This window comes from Chelmon rostratus, chromosome 10 (genome assembly GCF_017976325.1).
Source record: "Chelmon rostratus isolate fCheRos1 chromosome 10, fCheRos1.pri, whole genome shotgun sequence".
Lineage (NCBI taxonomy): Eukaryota > Metazoa > Chordata > Actinopteri > Chaetodontiformes > Chaetodontidae > Chelmon > Chelmon rostratus.
The window spans coordinates 17870725-17895412 of record NC_055667.1 but is presented as its reverse complement, the minus strand read 5'-3'; the positions used below and the strand labels follow the sequence as shown (position 1 = coordinate 17895412).

At 41.5% G+C, this 24688-nt stretch overlaps 1 protein-coding gene across 1 annotated transcript; it reads right to left on the bottom strand.

Moving 5' to 3' along the window:
- Window positions 1-822: 822 nt before the first annotated feature.
- dnah12 (dynein, axonemal, heavy chain 12) lies at window positions 823-24499 on the bottom strand. Its single transcript, XM_041945012.1, has 73 exons — window positions 24288-24499; window positions 24067-24151; window positions 23958-23984; window positions 23668-23857; window positions 23501-23570; window positions 23236-23394; window positions 22919-23114; window positions 22288-22476; window positions 22024-22177; window positions 21846-21937; window positions 21558-21736; window positions 21329-21464; window positions 21107-21232; window positions 20886-21020; window positions 19986-20179; window positions 19664-19907; window positions 19368-19553; window positions 19055-19255; window positions 18713-18907; window positions 18510-18631; window positions 18286-18421; window positions 18056-18202; window positions 17833-17952; window positions 16972-17128; window positions 16706-16878; window positions 16436-16588; window positions 16098-16337; window positions 15667-15912; window positions 15415-15534; window positions 15193-15302; window positions 14864-15047; window positions 14584-14724; window positions 14414-14497; window positions 13984-14172; window positions 13741-13860; window positions 13363-13551; window positions 13135-13286; window positions 12832-12970; window positions 12510-12676; window positions 12141-12396; window positions 11696-11992; window positions 11290-11468; window positions 10971-11163; window positions 10676-10837; window positions 10379-10573; window positions 9976-10109; window positions 9729-9891; window positions 9543-9623; window positions 9261-9437; window positions 9047-9178; window positions 8800-8889; window positions 8574-8714; window positions 8220-8461; window positions 7961-8108; window positions 7711-7856; window positions 7333-7547; window positions 7043-7235; window positions 6768-6960; window positions 6478-6650; window positions 5175-5315; window positions 4891-5049; window positions 4473-4768; window positions 4133-4386; window positions 3882-4022; window positions 3632-3769; window positions 3325-3558; window positions 2968-3156; window positions 2133-2236; window positions 1835-2039; window positions 1585-1722; window positions 1393-1484; window positions 1217-1284; window positions 823-1016 (listed from the first exon to the last, which is right to left on the bottom strand). The coding sequence occupies exons 1-73, from the start codon at window positions 24497-24499 to the stop codon at window positions 823-825; spliced, it is 11922 nt and encodes a 3973-aa protein (XP_041800946.1).
- Between the last annotated feature and the right edge of the window lie 189 nt (window positions 24500-24688).

Here is a 24688-nt window from a genome sequence, read left to right as displayed (position 1 = left end):
AGCAGACAGTATCAGCTCACAGTGAGGAACTAAGATCCAAGTCAGTGACAAACAGAGCCAAGTGGGCATTAAGAAAAGCAACAAAGGCTGCGACAGGCCGAAAAGGTTGAGCACGTACAGAATATTCACACTGACTATTTACAGGCAAGATCAGTAGCAGTAGTTTAACATCAAGGTTAATAGTTACTCATTACAAGCCATTTGTATTTTAGGTGTTTTTTTTTAACACTTGGCCTGTGGCCATATTACTTTTACAGTACATGACTATACATGTATTTCTAAAACTACAGTATGCAGCTACCTGATTTGATGCCTGCAAAAGATTTGTTTGGAAAACCTCCAAAGGCATAAGGGAGTGCTTAAATTAGTAACTGAATAAGAGTTGCTGTACACCAGGCAGATTAAGTACTGTGGACCTACAGTGGGAATAAATAGGTAAATTGTGTGTCAGGATAAAATAAGAGGCTGCATGCAATATGTTTCTTATGTTTATTAAATGTAATAAAACCAGTGTAGTGCACTCTTTTTACTTGTGCTCAATTTCTTTTGGAGAAAGTGATGTTGGCATTATATTTCGTGGATGCAAATGGCCAACAAGGGCACCTGAACTGAAAGGAGTATCATGCATCATTCCATGTACCTCTCCAAAGATGTCCACAAACATGCTCTATCCATAGATTTAAATCATATACAGTACTTTCTAGTAAGTCACAAACAGATGTTATGTGAAACTTTGCACTGTGAATGAAAAGATAATCAAAAAGACATCAAGGTGTGTGTCACAATACGGTGCTTGAGTCTGAAACCGTCTTGAGTCAGATTTCAGTCATCAAGCTGGCAGAGCATGGCCGCACCGCGCTTGACCCAGTGCTGAGGGCGCCTGCTAGTGGGCAACATCATGGAAATTACAAAATTGGTGGAGTGGCCTGTGGTAGAGAGGGTGCCCCTTCTCTCACTGGTTTTGTAGAGAGGACAGACAAACAGCTTCTGAGGCTGATCCACTTTCTTCTTTTGAGCTGCATGGGAGAGAAGAAAGAAAAAGAAACAAAGAAAATAGGAAGCGGCCAGTCAGGAAAATGAAGAGGAAATAACAATTAGTGGGAAAAAGCAGCAACAAGTTTATAATAATGGGTTTGAAATAGACAAATGAAAACAAGAATGGCATGCATTCCATTTGTCATACATTTGGCAGTGTACAAAGTGTGGTAATACATACTGGGTTTTATCCAAATGATGGGCATCACGTCAAACAGGACCTTGGGATACTGCTCAGCCAGAACTCCACTGATGACAGGAAGACAAACAATAGTTAAGATTTATCAAGTCTCCCTGCATTTCACTACTATATTGATATATAACTCTTTTTTTAGAAATAACGGAATGAGCATCTACCTTCCTTTGTCCCATCGAGCTCCATCCAGAAACAATCCATTAACATAGACACCATCCTCAGGCGATGTGTCTGACTCATCAATGGGAAGAATCTGTAAGATAAAATCATGAACACAAAACGACGGATCAGTACATCCTTAGGGCTATGAGAGGATATCTGAAGTGGAGACAGAGGGTTTATAAGCTTTAGACCTCAAAATCAAAGGCTAGCAGGTCAATAGGGATATGGTACTTCCTGGCGTAGTTCTGCATAGCCCCCGTCAGGAAGGCCTGGGTGAAGAAGAAGCCAGACAGCCAGAACACGCTGGGTTTACTGGTGTCGTACCAATCCTACAGGCACACAAAGTAAAACTATAAGTGGAGTAACATATTCAACACAGCTCCCATATAGTCATAGTCATTTCTCCTGTTTACCTAAATGATCTTTATTAAGCAGTCTCACCTGCAAAAACTTGAGCCTTGAGAGGAAGTCAGTAATGTAGCTGCCCAGTGGTTTGAGGCTAGGGTAAGAGCGCTTGGCCCATTGATCAGGGACCTTTCCCACTATCAAACTGCCTGCAACTGCCTCCAGCTCTGCATCCATCACCACCAAACCCTTGATGGCTTTCAACAGGTTCTGCAGACTCACACGGATCGTACTGCACAGCCTGAGAGAGAGCAAAAACAGTAGTTCAGGTGTATAAAATAAGTGATGATGTGCTGTCTGTCTTGAAGGTCTGCACCGAGTTGTTTGTCCATACGTGTTGTAGCGCTCCATCTCTTGGACAAGCACAGTGTTCATACTCTCCTCGTAGACCACTGGGAACTTCAAGAGAGCTGCTTCTGTATCAAAACTAGTTGGAAGCTGGAGGAAACAAGCAAGTGAGCTCGTTAAAAATATACAACACAACTAATATTAGAGTCTGCAACCATGCTGGCTGCTCTGTTAGGCTGTACTTAGGCACATCAGTGCTTTAAGCTAAATGCTACTGTCAGCATGCTAACAGGGCCACAATGACAATATATATATATAAACAAGATGATGTTATTTTAGTGTGCTAGCCAACAGCTAGCTAACATTTACCAATTAGCAAAAAACACAAGTACAGCTAAGGCATTAGATAACAAATCAAGGGATCACCAAAGGGATCACCAAATTTGTTACGGTTCATCCTGAGGGGGACATAAATATTTGAAATCCAATAGTTGCTGAGACATTTCACTCAAAACCACATAGGTCAACTTCATGCATGGTGCTAGAAAAAGTCAGAGGATAGTCAAAGTCATGAATTACATTGTCTGCTAACTATGAATGTCTGTATAAAATTTTGTGCCAATGTTTAGATAGTTCACAGGACACGTGGAAAATTTAAACTGCTGGTTGCACTAGAGGGAAATTCAAGGGATCGCCAAAATATATAGGTTTCATGCTCTCAGGACCTTGAATGTTTGTACAAAATGTCATAGCAATCCATCCAATAGTTTGTGAGATATTTCCCTCTAGACCGAAGCAGTGAAGCAACTGACACTGTCATGGAGCCTTGCTGCTACCATAGCTAAAAACTACCAAATGAAATGAGGTTTGATCATTTATACCTTAGTGAGGATGTCATTTGCTATTTCGTAGAGCGTGTGGTCGCTCCCAGAGCTAGCTCCTCCCTTAGCTCCTCCACCCTGGGTGAGTAGCAGTGAATCGAACAGCAGCTTTGTCTGCTGGAGATCTTTGGAAATGTCTACGTTTTCATGCATCCCAAACACCTCTGGATGTTGGCTGAATGGAAGCCCCTTGAACACAACAAAGGCATTTCAGTTGGAGGTCATGATTTAGAAAAGTCATAATTTAGAAAAAGTCATTATTTAGAAAAAACACATGGCAAAAGTCATTATTTAGAAAAAACAAACAAACATACACATATTTATGCTTTTGATGTGTGTCATCTTAAGAAGCTTTACCTTGATAAATCCAATGTAGTCCTCATAGTTAGATTTAGGTGGGGCATAGTATTCTCCGCTAGGTGAGAGAGGGTACCGTGGCTTTTTGATGATGTCCTTGTTGTAGAAGTCAGCTAAGATGGTCATCAGCAGCCGCCTATCCCAGTCGTCTGTCACACGGCCACCATAGTTGCACTCCCCAGTCAGGTAAGTTATGGCCTCGAAGGGCACCTCATCATATTCCTTCACAAACAGCTAAAAGAGGAAAACAAAATAAATGTATTTCAGATGCTAGTTATGTAAAAACTAAGCCAGTGTGAATGATTACCTGTAGCTGTCTGATGCTGATACGTAGGTCAGACTCATTGAAGCCGTAGGGAATATTCCAACCCAGTGGACCAAACTTCTTCCTCTCCTGAACAAGAGCATGGAAGAAGCACAGTCCATACAGGAGCTTCTCCCAAATCTAGTGGAGAATCCAGGAGACAGGGAATGTCCTTCATATGATAAACCCTTTGGATAAATAATTGTAAATCCCTGTTGCACAGAAGACATAAATAAGCTTCCTCCCAACTCACCAGCTCCTTACTGGGGCAGTTATTGAAGAAGTTTGAGTCAGAAACAGGATCTGACAGGTAAGACTGCAGCAGGTTGAGTCGGAGTCCTGTAGGAGGCTCGTTTGTCATTTTCACTCCATTCTGCAGGATGGTCACTGGAAACTGTCATCAGAAAGGATGATTTTTCTTTAGGACTACTATCAGAATAAATCTGGCTGTTTAAAGTTGGTCATTTATACACATGGGGCAAAATGAAATTTGTTGAGCTTTGCCTTGGATGAAGGGTAGCTTGTGAGCCAAAGGCGGAAGTCTGGGTGGCATGTTGCTGGACTGAAGTCCTCACAGATTTTCTCAAGGGTGGACATCCAGGAAACAGCCAGGTGACAGTTCTGCAAACACACCCATGTCCCATCCTGCATGGCTGTGGATATCATTTTGGCAGCAATGGGTCCCTGGCCCTGCCCCAGAGAGATGGACTGGAATTTGGTACCACTCATGTTCTTGTCACTGGCAAACTTGAGTAAGCCTGTGGAGGGATCGTGTTATTTCCAACGATTTTCAGGAGTAGCATTATAACTTTGACAGTCAATCATTGGTACTGTAGGGACTTACTAGCCATGGGATCAGCTCCCGCAGACAGCACAAACACAAGTGGGATGGTGGAGTTGGAGTCCAGGTAGCTCTTACTCAGGTCAAAAGGAGGGGGCTGAACAAAATTCTTCCCCAGTTTGCCAGTCACATATTTAGTCACAGCTGGCACTATCTTATCTGGCCTGAGGCAGCGTACGATGATTATCTTCTGCAGCTCATTGAGTTGTTCACACCATGGACTGGGCAGAGGAGTGTTGCATGGCTCTTTGCTGTCATAAATAGGCTTGAAGTCTCCTGGGCTTTTGATGAAAGCCTCTCTATTGAATAAAAAACAGTTAACTCACTCCATTAGGAAAAATGAATTTACAATGACAAACAGGACAGTGGATAGGAAGTAATAAGAAAGCCTATTTTTGGTGGAGTGAGTGTTGCTTTTTACTTTATTCCTTGTAACCCTGGCAGTTCACTGGCTCTACAGATCTCATCCCAGCTCCTGTCCTGTAGCCAGGTGGGGTCTGGGTTAGCAGTGGTGTTCTGAAGTCCCACGCCACCAGTTAGCAAGAACATGAAGTCAGAGTATTCAATCTCCTCTTTTGCTCTGAGTGGAGACAGAAGCAAATATTCATGTAGTCTTTCTTCATATGAGCATGTGGTTAAAAGCTGAAATCAAATTTTAATCAAATTCAATGAATATTCAAACAATAAAGTAGCTCTAACACTTACAGGAGTAGATTGCAGCAGAGGAGGAAAGAGAAGAGGAGCTTGTCTCTCTCAAACAGAGAGCGACAGACGTTACAGTACAGGTTATAGGTGAAGTGAGCAATGAGGTATCGAAGCCTCCTCTCCAGGATCTTGGACTTGTGACTGATTAATAAAAGGAAAACTTTAATAGTAGGCATGCATCAACATGTTGTTTTTCACTTCCTGTCTCAAAAACTAATGCAAGTCAACATACCATTATGTACAGAAGAATGAAAATACAGAATGGTTTGCCACACCTTTAACATGTAATCTACTGTACGTGTATATAATAACATAATATCTGAGTATATGATTATTATATACAAACTCATTTATAATTTGGGATCTGTATTGAACATTTTACGGATTATTTACTATCGTCATTAGTAGTTTTATTGTTGTTGATTCATTGTTTTCTTGTCTTTTATTAGTTGCTTGTTACTCTGGTTTGTTAAAATGTTTGTTGTTCCCTTTTGCTTTGGATTTTTGATTACGTTATAATTGTTTTACATTATGACATACTGTTTACGTGTGTAGACCCCGAGTAGAGGAGTTGCTTACTTGGTAGCAGCTGATGGGGATCCAGATAAATAAATAAAATGAACACAGACCAACCCATAAAAGTTACATAAGGCTATGTGAAAAGCTCCTGTCAGATGTCACAGTGCAGAGTTTGTCTTTAACTCAGATGTAGCTCTTTGCTGGCTGAGGAAAAGGCACATTCTCTTGCTTCTAGTTTGTCCTGCTTAAGTCAGATATGCTTGGAGTACAATGAAACATTAATAATGTCTGCAACTGTAATGTTAAAGTACAAAAATGCACATTTCCTGTGTGTATAGGATCCATCTACTGCACCACAAGTAAAAAAAAAACATTTGATGCCTCCCACTTCAGCTGCTGTATAGGAATATTTTTTCTTTGATTCTGTCCTTAATCGTAAATGGTGTGTCATGTCTTCTGTGTGGTTTATGGATTACATTAGCTTAAAATACATTAGGGATGATTTGGAGAAAATTACATCAGTTTTAGGCAAGTGTACCATGAGCAATGACCCAAATCTCTTTTAAATCTGACAGCAATTCTGACTGTGACAAGAACTGAACCTGACAACCAAACAGAAACCAAGCTGCTGTAATAATCCTCCCCTTTGTCAAACGTGTGATTCCTGAGTGACATTCAAGTTTGTGTTTTACGCAGTTTTCAAAATTGCTCTTGTCATAAAGTCCCAGCACATTTGCCTCTATGCATTACACACAGCAGATTACACTTCATGAGCATCACTCACCTATCTTGAATAGAGTTAATGTAGAGGTTGACAAACCAACTGAGAGAGTACTGGTACATGGGGTCTATGTTGGTCAAATCAGCAATGCTGAAGAACAGGATGGAGGAGTGCTTGGCAATGGCTCTGTAACCCTCCCTTGACTCTGCTATCTTGATCTCTGTCTTCTCTGCAATCTGGGAAATATGAAAATATTAGGAAGTTAGATTACCAAATATCAGACTTGTATATTCACTAGCCAGGTTTCATTTTCTCTTGAGAACCTTTAAGAGTTATTTGTGCATTGCCCACACCTGCTGCTTCTTGGTAATCTCATTAGACATGATTTTTGCAGAGTCGAGAATCTGGATGGCACTTTCATCCTCCAGGATATTTCCCTCGGAGGACTGTAGCGTCTCCAGGATCTTGTCCTCAATTTCCTTTAGCTGTCTCTTATTAGCAGCTGACTGCAGGATTAGTGCATTCCTCTCCTCCTCCAGTTCTGGTCTGTGGGCAAACGAATTAGAAGCAATGCTCTATTGAAGTGATAAGAAGTATTTCAGCAGAATACCAATCTTATGAGGGTTACCTCTCCTTGGCAACAACAATCCCCAGAAGCTGGTCCTCCAAGCCCTCTGGGGTGATCATGAAATTGAGCAGGGACACCTTGGTGGCCAGTTCTGGCAGGTAGTGTGGGTTCCTCAGCTTAGTGGTGATGTAGAAACGGAAATCGCAGGAGTATTCAATCACACTCTCCCCGAGCCTGATGCAATCCACTCCACCTAGGTGAAACAAAAAAATGACTGAACTTAGAATTTTCACAGTTTTAGTTTCAAATTCGCAATTGCCCCCTTGGCAGCCATCGCACATTCCCAGCACCTTGTTTGAAGGTTTGTTTGAGCAGCAGTGGTTCCAGTGAGGGGTCCAGCTCCTCTCCTACATTTTCCAGCAGCAATGGTGTTCCAAACTGAATACAGTTTTCCAAAGTTCTCATGTAGTCCCCGTCTGTTAGCTTGATTACACTCAAGTTGTTGTCTTTCTCTGAATTCTTCACCCACTTGTTGGCCTGACCCTGGGGGTCAATCATTAAGGGCCTACAAGAACACAAACATAATGGACAAGATGAATCTCAGGTTTAATTGCACAACTTTCCAGCATTTTCTTTTTACATTCAACCAAAGAATGTATATTTTTGACATTTTTTTCAGTAGTAAGTAGTGATTTAACTTTAAAACCATTTCAGCAATACAGACTCACCATCTACGTGAATTACTGACAATGACACCATTGTCAATAGAGAAAGAGTCACTGGGAAGGCCTGCAATGTTCCAGGCCCTGATCTTAATGGGATCTCCCAGGGTCTTACTGAGAGAGAAGTCATCTGATGATGGAATGTTCTTAGACTAGAGATATTAAGGAAGGTGAAAAATCAAGATAATAAGCAATTAAATATATCTGAATTCAAAGAAAGTGATGAAAAAGTCTAAATAAAGAACAGGATGATTACTTGGCAGAGTTTGGTCCATGACTTGGTGCAGTCCTGTCTAAAGCCAGCAGTGAAGGCCCCCAGGTAGGCGATGACACCAGCAGAGATGAGAACATCTCCAGTCAGGTTGTCATATGTGTTCTGCAGGTCATCTGCTGCCTTAGACCACCTAAAATTACATTGATAAATTAACATAAATGAATTCAACCAGTGACATATTGTAATTATCTTGTTTGCAAAAAATAATTAACAATAGAATAGTTATGTGCATCATCCTGACCTGGTCTTCTCTCCCCCCAGACCACCAATGAGTTTCTCAGCCCTCTCCAACTTCCTGGCACATAAATCCACCTGAAACTCCAGCTGGGCCTTCTCCTCTGTCTTCTCCTCGAAAGTTTTCTGGAGGCCAGCCAAACGGTCCTCAACCTCCTTTAGCTCAGCTCTCTTCTGGTCCAGCAGGGCCATGGTAGCAGCCAGAGACTCCTGTGCTTCTGTGAGACTGGCCTTTTTAGGAGCCACAACCTAAAATCAAAGAGAGTGGCTGAGATTAAAGAATCCTTAGAAACATGTATGCATGTATTATCGGCACATGCACAAAGAGGAAAAAGTCAGTGCAAGGCCAGAAACACTGTACCTTTGCCACCCTGTCATACACCTCCATTGCTTTGATCCACTTGCACAGGCCCTCTGCTGCAGAGGAGGCCTTTGCCACTATACTGGGGTCAAAGTCTGGATTAGTCATGTACTCACTACGGATTTTTTGCATCACAGGGACCTACAGTAAAAAAATAGAGGAGTTAGTCACAGCAAAATACAAGTGTTAAATAATCAGTTAAGAATGTACTTTTTCTGACACTCACAGGAATGTTGTCCTTGTCATATTCTTTAAGATCTCGTAAAAAGTTCATATCACCCAGTAGCTTCTTGCTTGGACCCCAATAGTCAAAAACCTAGACGATAAAGAAAACATGGTACTCACCGCAATGTTACTATAAGCTGCATTGTTAAAATGTTTTTGTGATGATGAGCTCTGGCTCATCATGAGTTTTGAGGGGCTAACAATAAGTGGCAGACAATCGTGATTTCTTTATATTTTTTTCCTCTAACCTTTTTTCCAGTCCCAGCTGGGTCAGCTATCTTATCTGGCTTTATCTCCTTCATCACACACACAGCTGACATCACCAGCTTCACCCCCGAAGGAGGATTTTTCATTGACTTCACAATCGTGACATCAGAGGGCTGAAACGAAACAGGAAGCTCAGGTTACTCAGCTGTTGAGACTGCGATGGTCTGAGTGGCTGAACTGTCGAAGGGTGCTCACCTTCAGAGTGTCCAAAGCTGAGAGAGCAGCCTCCAACGCAGGGATGGCCTCAGCCAAGTCGCTCTCGCACTCATTCTTCAGAGCCTGAGCCTCATTGGCTTTTAGAGTTGCTGCCTCCTCATCAACACGCACAACTTTACTTTTGGCTTCCACTTCAACAGACTCCACTTCAATCACCTGAAAGTCATCACATTGAACAATTACATTTTGTATGTTTATATATACTTGTATATGTACTGCAGGTCAATGTTGAGGCTAAATGAAGATATGAACTTTTTTCACCTTCATCATGTTGGTGTTGTCTATCTTTGCCTGTTCCAGTTTGGGCTGCAGGTCTACAAGTTCCTTCTTCATCTCACCAACCTACAGAGAAACATTGTTATAATGAGTTACACAAAGTCATGCTGAATACAGAAAGTAGACAGAATACCCCCAAAACAAATGTTGTGAAAATGGTGCTGCATATACCTGAGATTCAGCGAAGGCGAGTTTATCCAGACCATTGGTGTACCTCTGTTTTGCTTTCATGACGGTGTCTCTTTTCTGACTGAGTAGCAAACGGAAAGCTGCAATCAGCTCCAGGTAGGATGTGGGCGTCACATAATTATGGCGGTCGAGCTCAGAGAGGAATCTGCAATGAAAAGAATGGTATGATTAAGGACCTCTAAATGTACTTCACCTTTGAATATACAAGCCATAAATAATCACGTCATACCTCTGTGAGAGCTGTTTGGCAGAGGTGTGGAATGTTTTGCAGATGAGTATGACCTCCTTCCTCTCATTTTCACTCATCTCCAATGACTCCAGGAAGGAGTTGGCTACTCGCTCAAGAGCCTCCTCTGGCCATGGCTGTCAGGGCAGAGACAAGAAAGGATTGTGAGGACGGGAACAAAGACAAATCTATTATCTAATCTATGTCTCATTTTTCTTCCTTTTCTCTCTTTTGATGTTATCTCCGGCCCAGAGAGCACATATGACTAATTGTCTGACTGACACATACATACATAGAGAGCTTCTAGTGTTTTCTGTGTCTGTCATATGGAGTACATTTTACTATTTTAACATTTTTAATACAAACTACACACAATCATGCCACAGTTCTGTTGCTAATAAAGTACCTGGAACCAGTCAATGGTACAGCAGTTGATAAGAGAAGGAAATTGCCGCAGGCGATTTCGAAAGGCGCCTCCAATAGGACTGAAGGCCACAACGATGTGCAGGTTCTCTCTGCAGCGTGCCACAAAGAAGGCAAACAGAGTCAAAGGACTCAACTCCAAATTCTTATTACCAGCCTGGGCAATGGGACGTACTGTCTGGAGAAGTAAGAGTAATGTTAAACACTGTAAATGAATATGGCCTTTCTACACGGTATGCATTGGTCTATAAGGGTATACGTGCAGTTTGTGACAGCATACCTCCATGATCTCTTGCTTCTCGTCTATGGCAAACAGATTGGGTACTTCCCCTGTGTTCAGGAGACTGTCCACATCTTCTAGAAAAGCCTCATCTTTGATCTGAGCATCAGTTAGCAAGAACATCGTCTTCTGACCTTTCACCCCAGCATTCTTTAGCAGCATCTAAAGTATAAGGAAAGGCAGGGAGACAGGGTGTCAAAATCTTCCACAGCCGTTTGAAAATGTAAAATTACAGAATCACAAGTAGTGATCAAAATAGTAATGAGAAAAAGAATAAAACAACATAGACACATACCTTGAGGTCATCTCTCCACTCAGTTATGCCATAGCTCTTAGAGATCTCAGGCTGGAACATGGTCATGTGGGCCATGGATGTAGCCAGACGGGTGATGGACTGACGTCCACTGCCTCCCACTCCCACTAGTAGGGCATTGCCTCCGGGCTGCTTCAGCACACGGCTGATACGGGACAGGTGCTCCAGCACATAGCTAAATAATGCAGACATTTTTTTTTCCACAGTTAATCGAGCGCAATGTCAGATGTTGACATTCAATTTCTTGCTTAAGCCCAGTATCTTTGCAGTGCATGTAGCTGAATTCACCAAATCTCTTTACCGAAAGATGACGAGGTTCATGCGATTCTTGTGCATCTGGTTGTATTCATCAAGGCACGAGTCTACCACTTGAGCGAAGCTTTCCATGGAGGGCACCTCAGCATACAAGCGCTCATCATCCTTCATGTCAGGGTTCATGTAGTCACCAAACAGAAGATTCCGCATGTCTTCCTCAACCAGCTGAAAATGTATGCAAAGTAAAAACATATAGATTTTCTGATCTGTATCATATGTATGTATTTTGTATTAGCAGAGCAGTTTCATATTCTAGCATAAAATACATACAAAAAGATTAATTTAGATACTCAGCAACAGAGAGTGACAACATGCCGGATGAGTTCCTCTTTTCTTTATTTAAAAAAAAAAGAACATGAATGTACAGCAAATACAAGTAATTCTCCACTTACTTTACTGCCTTGTTTCAGGTGATCAAACACCTGGTCAAAGGACTCGTTGAAGTGATCTTTGAGGATGCTGTTCATCAGCTGGTAGAGCCATGCTCGATCTTTGTCATCCACCAGGCGGTCATAGAAGACACGGAAGACTTCATGGACAAATAAACGGATCATAGTGTGTTTGTTCTTCAGAGACTCCTTCTTCAGCAGCAGGCAGCCTTGGATAACTCGTGAGAAGTCCCGCAGGTTGAAGGTGTAGTGAGACTTGGCTGGAGTAGGAAGCAGGTTTTCCATGGCTTTCTTATAGACCTTCGGGAATCAAAAGCATACAAGCAAATTTAAGAATTAGAGAAAACAAGATATGATTGATTAGATCCTTTAACGCATGAAAAACAAATCGTTCATCCATCTCGTTTGAACAGTTCATGTGATATGGCTGTGTTTTTGGGGGACTCACCTCCATTGTTGCAGTCACTATCTGGTTGCCAGCAGTGAAATATTCAGGTGGGAATTCATTATTTCTGAGATAGAAGGCCACCAGATTGGAGAAGATGCGAACCATGGTGTCATCACTGAAGGCATTAATGCTTGAGATGTTGAAGTGCCGCAGGAAGCGGGACGTCACAGCATTCCTCCCACCACCAGGGGGGCCCATAGCTGAGATGAGCTGGAGATCAACAAGAGTGATCCTGGATGTATCCTTCAGGTCATACCTGTCAGAGCATAACAGATAAGGTGTGTGGTTACCCCAATGCAGTAAATTTAGTCCTGTTTCTTTATTGTTCTCTTGATATGAAATTGGCATCTAATAGTGGATGGCTCATACCAGTTTCCGTGGTCTATATACTGTCGAAGAAGCTCCACAGGAGGCTGTGCTCCAAACTGTTCAAGTGCAGGCATGTTCATGTCATCAACAAAGATAACACACTTTTTTCCCATTGGGGGGCCAAACACTCCCTTCCTTCTCTTATCTAATCTGGACATGATGATGTTCTGGAAAAAGCAATAAATACAGAATGAATGATTGAAAGTTAAAATTGCAACTACCCTCTCTGGGTTGTTTAGATTAGCACATCTAACAACATTTTACAAGCAATCCAAACATTTCTGTGAGGACTGTCTTACATCCTGGTGTCTTGTATGCTGACCTGAGTTTGGTTGGCGCTGGTGCGGGCTGAAAAATTGATAAAGAAGGGTAGATAGCGTTCTCTGTCCAGATTATTCATCAACTTCTCTTTTACATACACTGACTTGCCAGTGCCAGTAGGACCAACAAACAGGAGAGGCCTAAGCAGAGAACAGAGGAAAAAATGCAAATACATTCAGGTTAAAAATACTTTATAGAGACCAATATATATGGCACGTGTTGAAGTCAAACAATAATTTATGGCAACAATGCACTTAAAGCATTTATATGCATCTGTGCCACTGTGACCCGATGGAATACTGACACTCCATGACTGATGCAGAGGTCCATGAGGTAGGTGTAGCGAACCGTGTCTATGGTGGGAACGATGATCTCTTGAACTTTGGTGTTTCTGTCCCCCAAGTTGACATTTTTGATGGCATCATTCCAGTGAACCCAGCGGCCTTTTCCTTTAAACTGTGCAGAGATTAAAGTTTGATTTACTGATTTAAACAGAAGTGAAACACCTCTGAGTGATGTAATTACACAATACCTCAAAGAAATAGTCATACACCAGGCCTCTCTCATCCATTGGACACTCCCATTTCCCCACGGTAGCAGGGATAGGATGCTCTTCCGTCTTTCCGGACACAGTTACCCTGAAGAAATCACTAAACTTCTCTCTGCTGTCTGCATCACAGCTGCCACCCATAGACCACACCAGAGAGAAGGCAAAAGCTGCCTGCAGACACAAGGGAAGAGAAGGGGAGGTTGCACACATAAATATTATTTAACTGAAATGGAAAGTAAGAAAACACTGAAACGTTTACATGGCGGTGTAAATGCTTGCAAGTTGCCATTCCAAAGCAATGGTTTTAAATGAATAAAGTTATAATATCATTCACATTGATAAATAATTCTGTCCTTTTACCATGATCCAGGTGCGAATATTTTTATTCCCAGGATTTGTCTTTACAGGTTGAGTGAGCAGCATCTCAAACAGTCGACACAAGGACACCACAGTGTTACTGTCGCTAGTGGCAACCACTTCCTGTAAACAAACCCACAACCCAGCATGACACAACTTCTGTATTTTATGTATAAATAAATGTAAACATCTAAATATTTTACACATATTTGTGTCTGGATTGTTCTGAGCCCTGGGATCACTTACTTTGCAGTGTTTACGCAGCATTCGGAGGGTAGGCGGCAGCAGCCAGTGGAAGAGCTCCAGTAGCAGGGAGCGGTTCTCCGAGCTCTGCAGAGCATCAGGTAGAGTGTTCATCCAGGAGATGACTAAGGGATCCCAACCCAGCTGAGAAGGTTCCATGAAGATCATACCACATCGACTGACTGTGGCAGGCTGCAGGGGGAGAAAATAACCAAAAAAAACCAAAAAGATCTTTTATAACATCCAATTAAATTTTGTCAATCAAACTAGGTGCATTGTGAATTCCGTAAATAAAAGTTGTTCGACATCTTATCAAGATACACATTAGTGAATTATTTATGTAATCAAACTGTAACCAACTAATGAACTAGCAACTGTGAAATTTTAAGAAAATCAAATAAGAAATCTATTTAACTACAAACATGTAACGCACTGAGGCCTGTGATAGATCCATTGCTTCAAAAATCAGACTCATCTGATTGGACATCTGGATGATCTCACCACTCATCAGGCACAACTGTGGAGGAAGAGTAACGCAAAAAAGATCTTACTCAATGATGAGAAACAAATAAATATCACATGTTTTTACTCTGTATTATGTACCTTTTTGTTGTCATCCAGCACGGTGTTCATGCTCTCAATCCACAGGGTATCTATGGGACCATCAAACACCACCCATTTACGGTCTGGTGTGTCAGCCGACGCAAACTCACGGAACGTGTTGGCCACAATCCCATCGGTCCACTAATGATGAGGAAAACAAAGAGTGAAAAGACCAAAAGGAAAAAAGGGCTGCCTGTTGTCACCAGTCTGCATCAATACTGTAAATACTGCATTCATTCTATCATACAGAACAAATACAAAGACAAAGGCACAGGTCTACCTCATGGGAAACTAGGTCAAACTGTCCGAAGAGCTGTCCCATGGTGATGGACTTTGGGTTCAATGTCCTGAAGATGACCTTCTCCTCTTCACCCTGCCCTCTCTCATTCATGAGCGTCAGTGTTTCAGCTAGAACATGTAGCACTTTGGTCTTCCCAGCAAAAGGCTCTCCCACCAGCATGAACCTGATAAAAAAAACATCCTCATGCAATATCATGTTTCAAATATTCCCTTCAAGTCATGCTGCAGTCATGTGAAAAACTGGATAGCTGAAAATATGCTAAACAGGATAACATAATATGGTAACAGTGAAATTGAAATACAACATACCCATGCCTGACTATCATCATCTCATATGTCTGGATCATCTTCTGTAAGAAGACCTGTGTTGGCTGTACATTGTGATTTTTACAGCACTCTTCTGCAGCCTCCAGAAACAACTGCCAAGGATATGAAAAAGCACTTAGTATAGTATATGTGACAATAGGATAAAATGCACAGGTATTGTACTATTATGACCAAAGAATAAGCAATGGCATCAACATGTCTGACCTGGTAGTCAGCTTCGGGCAGGGTGGTGCCTGGGAACAAATCGCTGGTGATTCCATTGAACAGTGGAATATCATGAGAGAGAAACTTGGGCTCATTAACATCCTTTATGGACCTCAGGAGCTGGACGTTACAACAAGTGAAAAAAATGAAAGGGTCAAAAACTGCAAACCAATTGACAAACTTAAGAAGGTCACAATTAGGACAAACAGTATAGACAGTATAGTATAGTATATATGTGCTGAAAACATATACCAGTATGTCCTCATTCTCATCAGGATACTTGAGCTTGAGGTTTCCTGCAGCCACAAGTACAGCTTTGACAGCCCTCATGCCGTAATCATAATGGAACTGAGAGGAGAGCTGCTCTGAACAGAGCCTGTAGGTCATCACAATCTTCACCGACAGTGGTTTGGCATTGAGGAAGCCATATGAATACAGAGAGATCTCTGCTATCAGTGCATAGTTGGGGACCATCATGGCTACTGTTCGGAACAACACCTGCACGGAGAAACACAAAAAAATGTTAACATATTTCTGCAGATATTGAACAGCCACACACTTCTTTCTACTAAGTTACATTATAGTGAAGAGGTGCAAAAGCACCATCAATGCATCAAAGTGCATATTGGAATGACAATTGGAATGATTTGAAGATTTGTAATATTTTTTCACAAATTACGGACCTTGAGGTTGTCTGGGAGTTCTGAGCGACCTGCATAGCCAGGGTTCATTGTGATAGACACAAAGCAGTTGGGATTGAGTTTGAGCATGGTCCCTTCGAAATCAAAGTACTCCAACTTCAGCTCAATGGCCCTCTGGATGCAGAGAACCTGCTGGGCCACTACAGACAGCACCTCCAGCTCAATTCGGTTGAACTCATCAAAGCATGCCCACGCACCAGAAGAAGCCAGACCTTTAAAAAACTATGAAATATTGCATCAAAATATGTATTAAAATGATGCATTTATAACTATTGCATTAGAATTAAGAATAGAAATCCAAAATGTCCTGCAGGTCTTACCTTTCCCATAGCAAGGTAATCCAGTCCATCAGAACAGTTGAAGACTACACACTGTACAGCTAGAGCTTTGGCAAGATCTTTGGTGGTTTCAGTCTTTCCTGTTCCAGCTGGACCCTCAGGCGCACCACCCAAATTCAGGTAGAAAGCACCAATCTAAAAGAGATGGGGTGCTTTGGAATTTAATATTATAAAATCTGATCAATTAGCATTATTCCAATAAAAAAGCGACAAGTATTCCTATTTAAGTAGGCTATTTATCAGATGTTTTACCAGGGTTCTGTAGCATCTGTCAGTCAGTGGAGTGATGACCAGGCGTGGTGAGTTCCCCAGGTACTCATAGGCGTACTTAACATCACAGTTGATTATGCGAACACGAACGTTGTCATTGCTCCAGTAGTAACGAAGCTGGGCTAGCCACTGGAAGTCTGTTTCATCTGATACACCTGTTAAAAACAGACAGTATTTTTCTCTGTGCTGTTTCTTCACTGAGACGTAGCTCTGTTACAGTCCACTCCACATTCTGTGCCATACGATACCTTTCTCAATAAGCTCCATGACCACATCCCTGGCATGGACATCAATTGTGACCAGTGCTCCCAAAGTGATCCGCGTTTGTTTCGGTAATTTCCCTCTCACCAGCTCCACAATGTCATTCAGCTGATTCTGGAGTTGCTGGTAGTAGTTCTTTAAACCCTACAGAGATCAACAGCTCCATTACTATTTTAGTTGTTTTGAAAGGTAATACTGTTTTGGTGTCACGCTAACTAAAAGAAAAATTCAGGTCAGGATTGAGACTCTACCTCTGGTCTGTACTATCGATATTCATTAATGTGCACTACCACAGCGCTACTATTAAACTGCACTGAGGTTTTTTTACTGGTGAATGAAATTTTGAAAGAAAATAAACATACATTAAAAAGAAAGTAAGAAAGAAAGAAAAATAATTTGCAAATCTTTTTAAACATATACTCAGTTCAAAACTGTACAAAGACAACATGCAATGTTTTACCTCATATACTCAATTGATTTTTGTAAATATGCACTAATTCTGAATTTGATGGCAGCAACACATTTCCAACAAGTTTGGACAGGAGCAATAACAGACAGAAAGTTGTGGAACGCTCCAAAAACACCTGCTTGGAACATTCCACAGGTAAACAGGTTGAATGGTAACAGGTAATAGTATCATGATTGGGTATAAAAGGGGCATCCTCGATAGGCTCAGTCATGATTGTACACATGTAAACCGTTGACATTAAACGCAGCTTGTTTGCAAAAGACTGAATTCTTTTTTTACTTATATTTTACACAGAGTCTCAGCTTTTTGGTATTGGGATTGTATTTCAAAAGCAAAATAAAATGAAATAAGGAAGAAAAAACGAAGTGTAAAAACATACATCAGCCCCTGCTCTGATGGCTTCATGAACCTCCAAAGTCCAAAAAATCTGGGAGGTGCAGAGTACCACCTGCCCAGGCCACTCCTTGACCCACTGGCTCCGTGCAGTCTCAGCATAGGCCTGTCAGTACAATGTGTTTACACGTAAGAGGAACCTCAGACTGACAACATGATGGTTTAAAGTAAAGAAATCACAATACTGTATATCATTTAAGTTATCTCACCACCCTGGACCGGGCTACTACATCTCTGACACTGCGAAGCATCACATCCTCCACCTGCACCAGCCACTTCTCCACAGCTCCTTTTGCTTCAGACGTGGAGATGTGCTGGATTAGCTGGACGCGCTCCCCCTCGCTGCTATACATGGCCTGGGCAAGAACAGTGTGAAGTATTATAAAAGTTAATCACCCATGTTGCCGTGTAACAATAACAATATGTGTGACTGCCTTGCCTGGATATCCAGATTGGGTAAGAAGTCCAGTTTGGAGATACCCTCGAAGCACTTCTTCAGATGGGGCTGCACTAGCAGTGGGTCCTTGGTCTCAGACAGAATCTCCAACATTTCATCATTTGACAAGAAGAAGAACCTGGCAGCCGCATTGGTAGCAAGAATCAAAATCTGGGATATTAACAAAGAATTGGACAAAAGAAGTACTGCAAAATCGTTTTGCTTACCGTGGAAAAAAGAGACGCTTCTTCTCCAGATAAGCATTCAGACCTTTCATGATGCTATCCAGGAGGCTGTTAGAATGTTGCAGTTTTTCTAGTAAACCAGGCAGAGAGGTTGCTGGCAGAATCTATAATTCCAAATCAACAGTTAACCCGATTTCAATTTTTTTTTTTAGTATATGTTCACAGTCAACTTTTTAGACAGCTACCTTAGGGTCCTTTATGCAGTGCCTCATGACCTCTTTCCAGTTTTTGTCAACAGTTTGGAAAAGTCGTCCCTCTTCTGGAATCTGATGCATGATGTCTTGAGATGAGAAGATGGGCTCCAGATAAAGCCACTGGGCCTGTACCTTCAGCCATTCATCTATGGTTTCCTGGATACGAAGCAGACGCTCCTCCCATAGCTGAGGTTAGAGAACAAACAGTTAAATCTCTGCAGGACTGGTACAGGCAGAATTAAAACCTACTTACTTTCTCCCATGTGGTAAAACTCCCACGTGTCATTATCTATTATCATTAGGTGAATAAACTCTCTAAAACTTGAAGCAAACCTTGATCTCATTTTCAAAGGGTTTGATGAATGGTGAGCCCCTCATAGTCTGAGTCTTTACAATCTGGTCATCTAGCATGGTCTGAATCTCATCCAAGGCGGTCAGGATGGACACTCCGGTCTCCCTGTAAGGTTGATGATGGAAAGAAATGCCATCCCAAACATGCACCATAGTTTGCGTTGCTTTCTCCAGGGAAAACTCCTGTAGAGACACATAGCACGGGTACATAACATTCAGCAAATTTATTTAATATTAAGGTTATACATATGGTCAAATGCTGTAGAGGTAAACACCAAATTTCAGGAGTTCTCACTTTACTAGCAGCAGCACTGATCAACTCAAACTCTTCCAGGTAAGGAGCGAGGTTTTGCTTGAGAACTTTGCGGAGTGTTGTACCAGAGTCAGGAGTGAGGTCATATCCCACTATCTCTGACATCTGGTCCCAGTGGCGAGCTCTGATGCCTGGATTACACAAGATGGACACTACAGGGATATGGTCCTGTAGACGCAAACACATTCCAAATAATAGTTTAGCATCAACACAGAAGAATTCACATACTACGAGACTTCATTAATGACCCCCTTTAAAATGACAGTTAGATACAATACCTTGAACTCTTTGATCTGCTCCATTACAGTGGAGCACAACAGCATTGTGGGGCTTTCCTGCTTCCTTGGATCATCCACACTAGGTTGTCGCCTTGTCTTCCCTGCAATCGTCTCCATCTCTTGTTCTGTCTTATTCTGTTTCTGTTGGAAAAACTTCAGCATCTTGAAGATCTCTCTAAAGAACTCATCTACTTTTACTTCCATACTCTCGCCATCCAGGTCCTGGAAGGAACCGTCCATCCATCTATTTGCAAAGAAGATAAATGGTTACTGGGGGAAATGTTTTAATTCAAACACAGTGCACATCAAACTGGAATCAGACCTGTTCCCTGTGCGCTGCCACTTCAGTGCAAGTCCAAACAGCTTCTGATATGGCTCAATACTGTCTTTGAGGACGTCAACTTCTGGGTAACTTGTCTGGTCCCATTCGTAAAAAGCCTCTTCTTTATTAATGAAGACGATCGTCTCCTCAGTGTCCTGGAGAAGCTTCTGAACTGTTTTGACATCTGTTACATACTACCCAAAAAAGTGATGACAAGGTGATTATTTTTTCCATTTGATGCTATAATTTTGCTAGAACCCCACTAAAATTGGGCCTTATGATGCTTTTGTAAAACTCTGATCACCACATTGTACTGACACTAACGAGGAATTTAAAAGAATATGAATATTACTATAAAGTTATTTCAGGTTCAAGATCGACATTTTGCGAAAAGCATTGATTCATGTTCTTGCTGAAAGTTCAAAGAAAAGATTGATACTACTCCTGTCTGTTCAATATGCAGCTGGAGCCAGCTAGCGGTTAGCTTAGCATAGCATAATGGCAGGAACAGGGGAAACAACTTGCCAGGCTCTGTCCGTAGGTAACAAAATCCATCTACTAACAACTCTAAAGATCATTAATTAACATGTTATATCTCACTAATTCATACAAAAAATGAAGCGTAAAGACAACAATTCACGGTGAGTTATGTACGGGACTATTTCTTCGCCAGGTGCATTCTGGAGTTTCAGTGGCACTGGTCAGATGATTCTATTACTATTGTTTCCCCCTGTTCTAGTCTTCCTGCTGAGCTAACCGGTTGCTGGATGTAGCTTCCTATTGTACAGAAAAATATGAGAGTGGTATTGATCTTATTATCATACTCTCCGCAAGAAAACAAATACAAAAATGTCAGAAATAGTTCTTCAAATTCATCTAAAATTGCTCATGACACCGTACCTGCTGCATCATATCCAGCTCAGAGCAAAGTGGGAACTCCTCTACCCTGCGTCCCAACTTTTCCAGTTGCACCATTAATCTTTCTCTTTTAGCCAGCAGCTCCTGCTCCCCTTTCTGCTTGGCCTTCTGCATCCCCTGGAAAATGACACAGCTGTCCAGAATCAGGCCACCCTTGAAAAACAACCATGACATACTGTTGTTGGCACACAAAAAAACGTTACCTCATCACTGAGCTCAAAGACATGGAGGATTTTCTGTGGCCAGAGAAAGACAGTCGAATTAAGGTCCAAATCCTCTGGCTCAAAAATGTGGACATCGAGCAGGTTGATCTGTCTATGGCAGGCTTCCTGTCAGAACACAATGTTTGTTAGAATTGATATGAATACTGAAATCAATATGCTTTACTATAAGCTATAACAGGGTAAACCAAACATCATATTCACCTTTATTTTTTCATTAAGCTCTGCAATACCCTTTGTCTTCGTGAAATTAATGTAATCAATGATCTGGGTCATGTCCTCTGTATTCTCTGGTATTTTCAGAGCGTTGTCGCTGATGGTTTCAAATTCTGAGCAGATCCTTTGAACAGACACACAAAGCATTGTGAGAAAAATCTGCATTTCAAACACAGAGGCATAGTTTTGCTAAAGAATGTAGCAAGAAGTGACTCACTGTAGATTTTGCTCACGGTGGCTGGCGATGAGTTTCTTCAGAAGTATTTCAGCATAGTTTTTGGCTTTGTTTGCCAGACCCTGTTTCAGCTCTTCACAGTCCAGATGGACCATTGTGAAGTGGGCTTTTGCTGGGAGGCTGACAATCTCCTTTGACAGAGCACGAAACTCCTCCACTTGCTTAAAAAAGCAGTGAGATTACACATTGACAGTAATCAGAAAATCTGACAACAGGGCAAGAATAGATCCATAACATGTAAAGCATCAATTAAACTTTATGATTTGTTACCTTTGTGTACTCATCAAAAGAGTGCTCCTCTTCCATGAACTTCTCCACTCGAGCCTGTGCAATTCCATTGACTAGCCAGTCATAGCTGTCAACTGCAAAATAAAGAAACGTGAGCAGAAATGGAAATAAAATCAATAGGTGACGATAGAAAAGAAATAACTGAATTATGGAATATCACCATAGTTCTGGAAATGTTTGTCAGGTTCCTCCAGATTCTTGCGCATAGTGGCCTGCACAGTGACCTGAGCCCAAGCAACAGTGTGATCAGCCACCTTGGCGTCCACAAACGAAGATGTGGCTTGGGCCAGCCATGACTGAACTGTCTGTACTTTCTGTAGACATAGACATCCAAACTAGCTCAGAATGCCTTTTTACATGAAAAACATGCAAAAAAGTGGTCATTTTCATGCTTTAAATAGCTATTACACATATGCAACCTCACCTGCATTGTATTTGTGATGGTATTAAGAATCTCAAAAACAGCAGCTTCCAGATCTTGTAAAGTTGGATAAATTTCCATCTTTTCATCATCAAATGTCAAAGCCATGCGAAACAGGGGCAGGCGGTGGCAATTGCTTGGATCAAACAGACTGACAAGCTCCTCTACACTTGTCTGAAGCAGGGATTTCAACTGGGAATTTACAAAAGGAAAATGTTCATGAGTCTACATGCGTACCAAATAAAACAGTTAATAAACAGTCAGTCAGTTTTTATTAGTTGCTGACATGCTTGTACAAAAAATGAACAAAGCAGATCAGACTTCAATACCGCAGGCCATCAGTGTGCATCAAGTATTTTTATAACATGATTCATTACTAATTGTATTTACTATATATAGAGCGTTAAAAACACAAAATTGACATGTTTCAATTGACAGGGTGACTTTTAGCGGTCCTTTAATGTATGTTTCTAATAACTGGCTTGCTAAAAATACAATGTAGGACAGTATGACAATGAATATATTTAAGTACTGTTTTTGATTTCGGCAATAAGGGATATAACTTTAGTTTAAATAACTTTAAACTGTTCATTTGGACACCTCTCGAGTCAAAATCAAGTCAGCATTATCTCACCTGATTGGAGATGAGGGTGGACGCACAGTCGTAGAAGGAGTCCAGTTTCTCCTCTTTAACTCCATTCAGTGTTTCTTTACTTGTTAATAAGTGGATGACTTTGGGAAACCAGGTGTTCATGATACGATCTTCTGTCCTCTTACACTCCACAGCCATTTTGTTCTGCAGGCTCTTACAGTCCACAGGTCCTGAAGACCTGAATCAGCAGAGGCCACAATCAGATCAAAAAGAAACTTGGGCAAATCTTCAGATGAAATATCATAGTTTTGTGCTTATTTTAGCGATGCCATGTTGCATTCATGGTGTCCTTTCCTTACCTGCACCCTGAAAGATCAACCAGGACTAGTGGAGAAAATGTCATGTAGCCAATATCCAAGACAGTTTGCATTACAGGATGAAGAACGTGCAAATTTGTTTTAATCATCTTGCGGCTTCTGATAAAGCTACCATGCCAAGGTTTGGAGAAATCAAGAACTCTGCAAAATATTAGAAATGTATTTCACAACAGGGTATTAAAGAATGAACAACTATTATTTGGTTATTTTGCATACAGCAAATCATTAGTGTTCATTAAACACTCACTTTGTTTGCGTAGCTGTCTCTTTTGCTGAGAAAGCTCCTTCTTTCTCTGGATTCTTTAGCACTGTGTCCACTACAGGGTGTGAATATGACATAATGAGCCACGGTCCACCTGTAGTCTACATGTACTCTACAAGCACAGATATGGATGCACAACTAATTGGCAATACCTGTGTGTTTGACAATCACGTCGTGGAAGTTGTCGCTGACTTCCTTGCAGAGCTCCTGCAGTAATTTATTTGCCTTTGGGCTCTCCTTAAGTTTAGGTGGGACTCGGGCAACAATGGAGTCCAACCACTGTTGCTGGATCGGAGCAAACGGCTGGCATTCTACACGCTGCCTCAGGAACATATAGTTCATCTGTACATGGGACCAAAATAAAATAAGAGAGGTGTCACATACATATTAATACAGTTTAGTCTCTGCACAGGTCAAAATTAATGCCAAAAAGAACACTTACCCTACGCTTACGTTCCTCACTAAGCATCTGTAAGGCAATGATTGAAATATAACATTATATTATATAAAAATGCATTCTTAAAATGTGTACATTAAGTAGATTTTCATACAGAAGGTGGAAACTGTGGCTCTGGTGACTGGCTGCAAACTGCTCTCGCTTTGCTCTGTCTGTAAGCCTCCATTGCTCGAGACACCCTGCAATAATTCAGTCAGCAAATTTTCACTTTAAAGCAATATCATCAGCATTTCTGCATAATGATTTACTGCCAAGGTGAGACACTAGGATTATTGTCCAGTGGCTACTGACAAAATAGCTGAGCTTTAAACATACAAGTGCATATGGAGTTTCTCTTGGTATACTTTACTCCGTCTGTGCCTCAGCAGTTTCTTGAGAACTGTTATTTTCTCCGCTATCTCCTCCTTTGCTGCGGTCGCCTGTCCAACCTCATCCTGCCGCTGCGTGCCTTCAATGGGGGGCAGGACTGGAAACTTTGACATGCCCTTCATCCCTGCGGCTTTCAAAACTGAAGGAGAGGTGGCCATCTCTGGCAGCAAGGCACTGAAAGAACCGGAAATAAACAAGAAAAATACAGCTGTTGTAAGTTAACTTTTTTATGTTGCTACATTCGACCCCTAACAAGCTAACTTTATGTCGCAGTCGTTCTCTCAAAAGTTAATTGCTGTGAATAACAATAAGCTAGCTGTCGGTTTACCTTTTCGCTCGTTCAATAT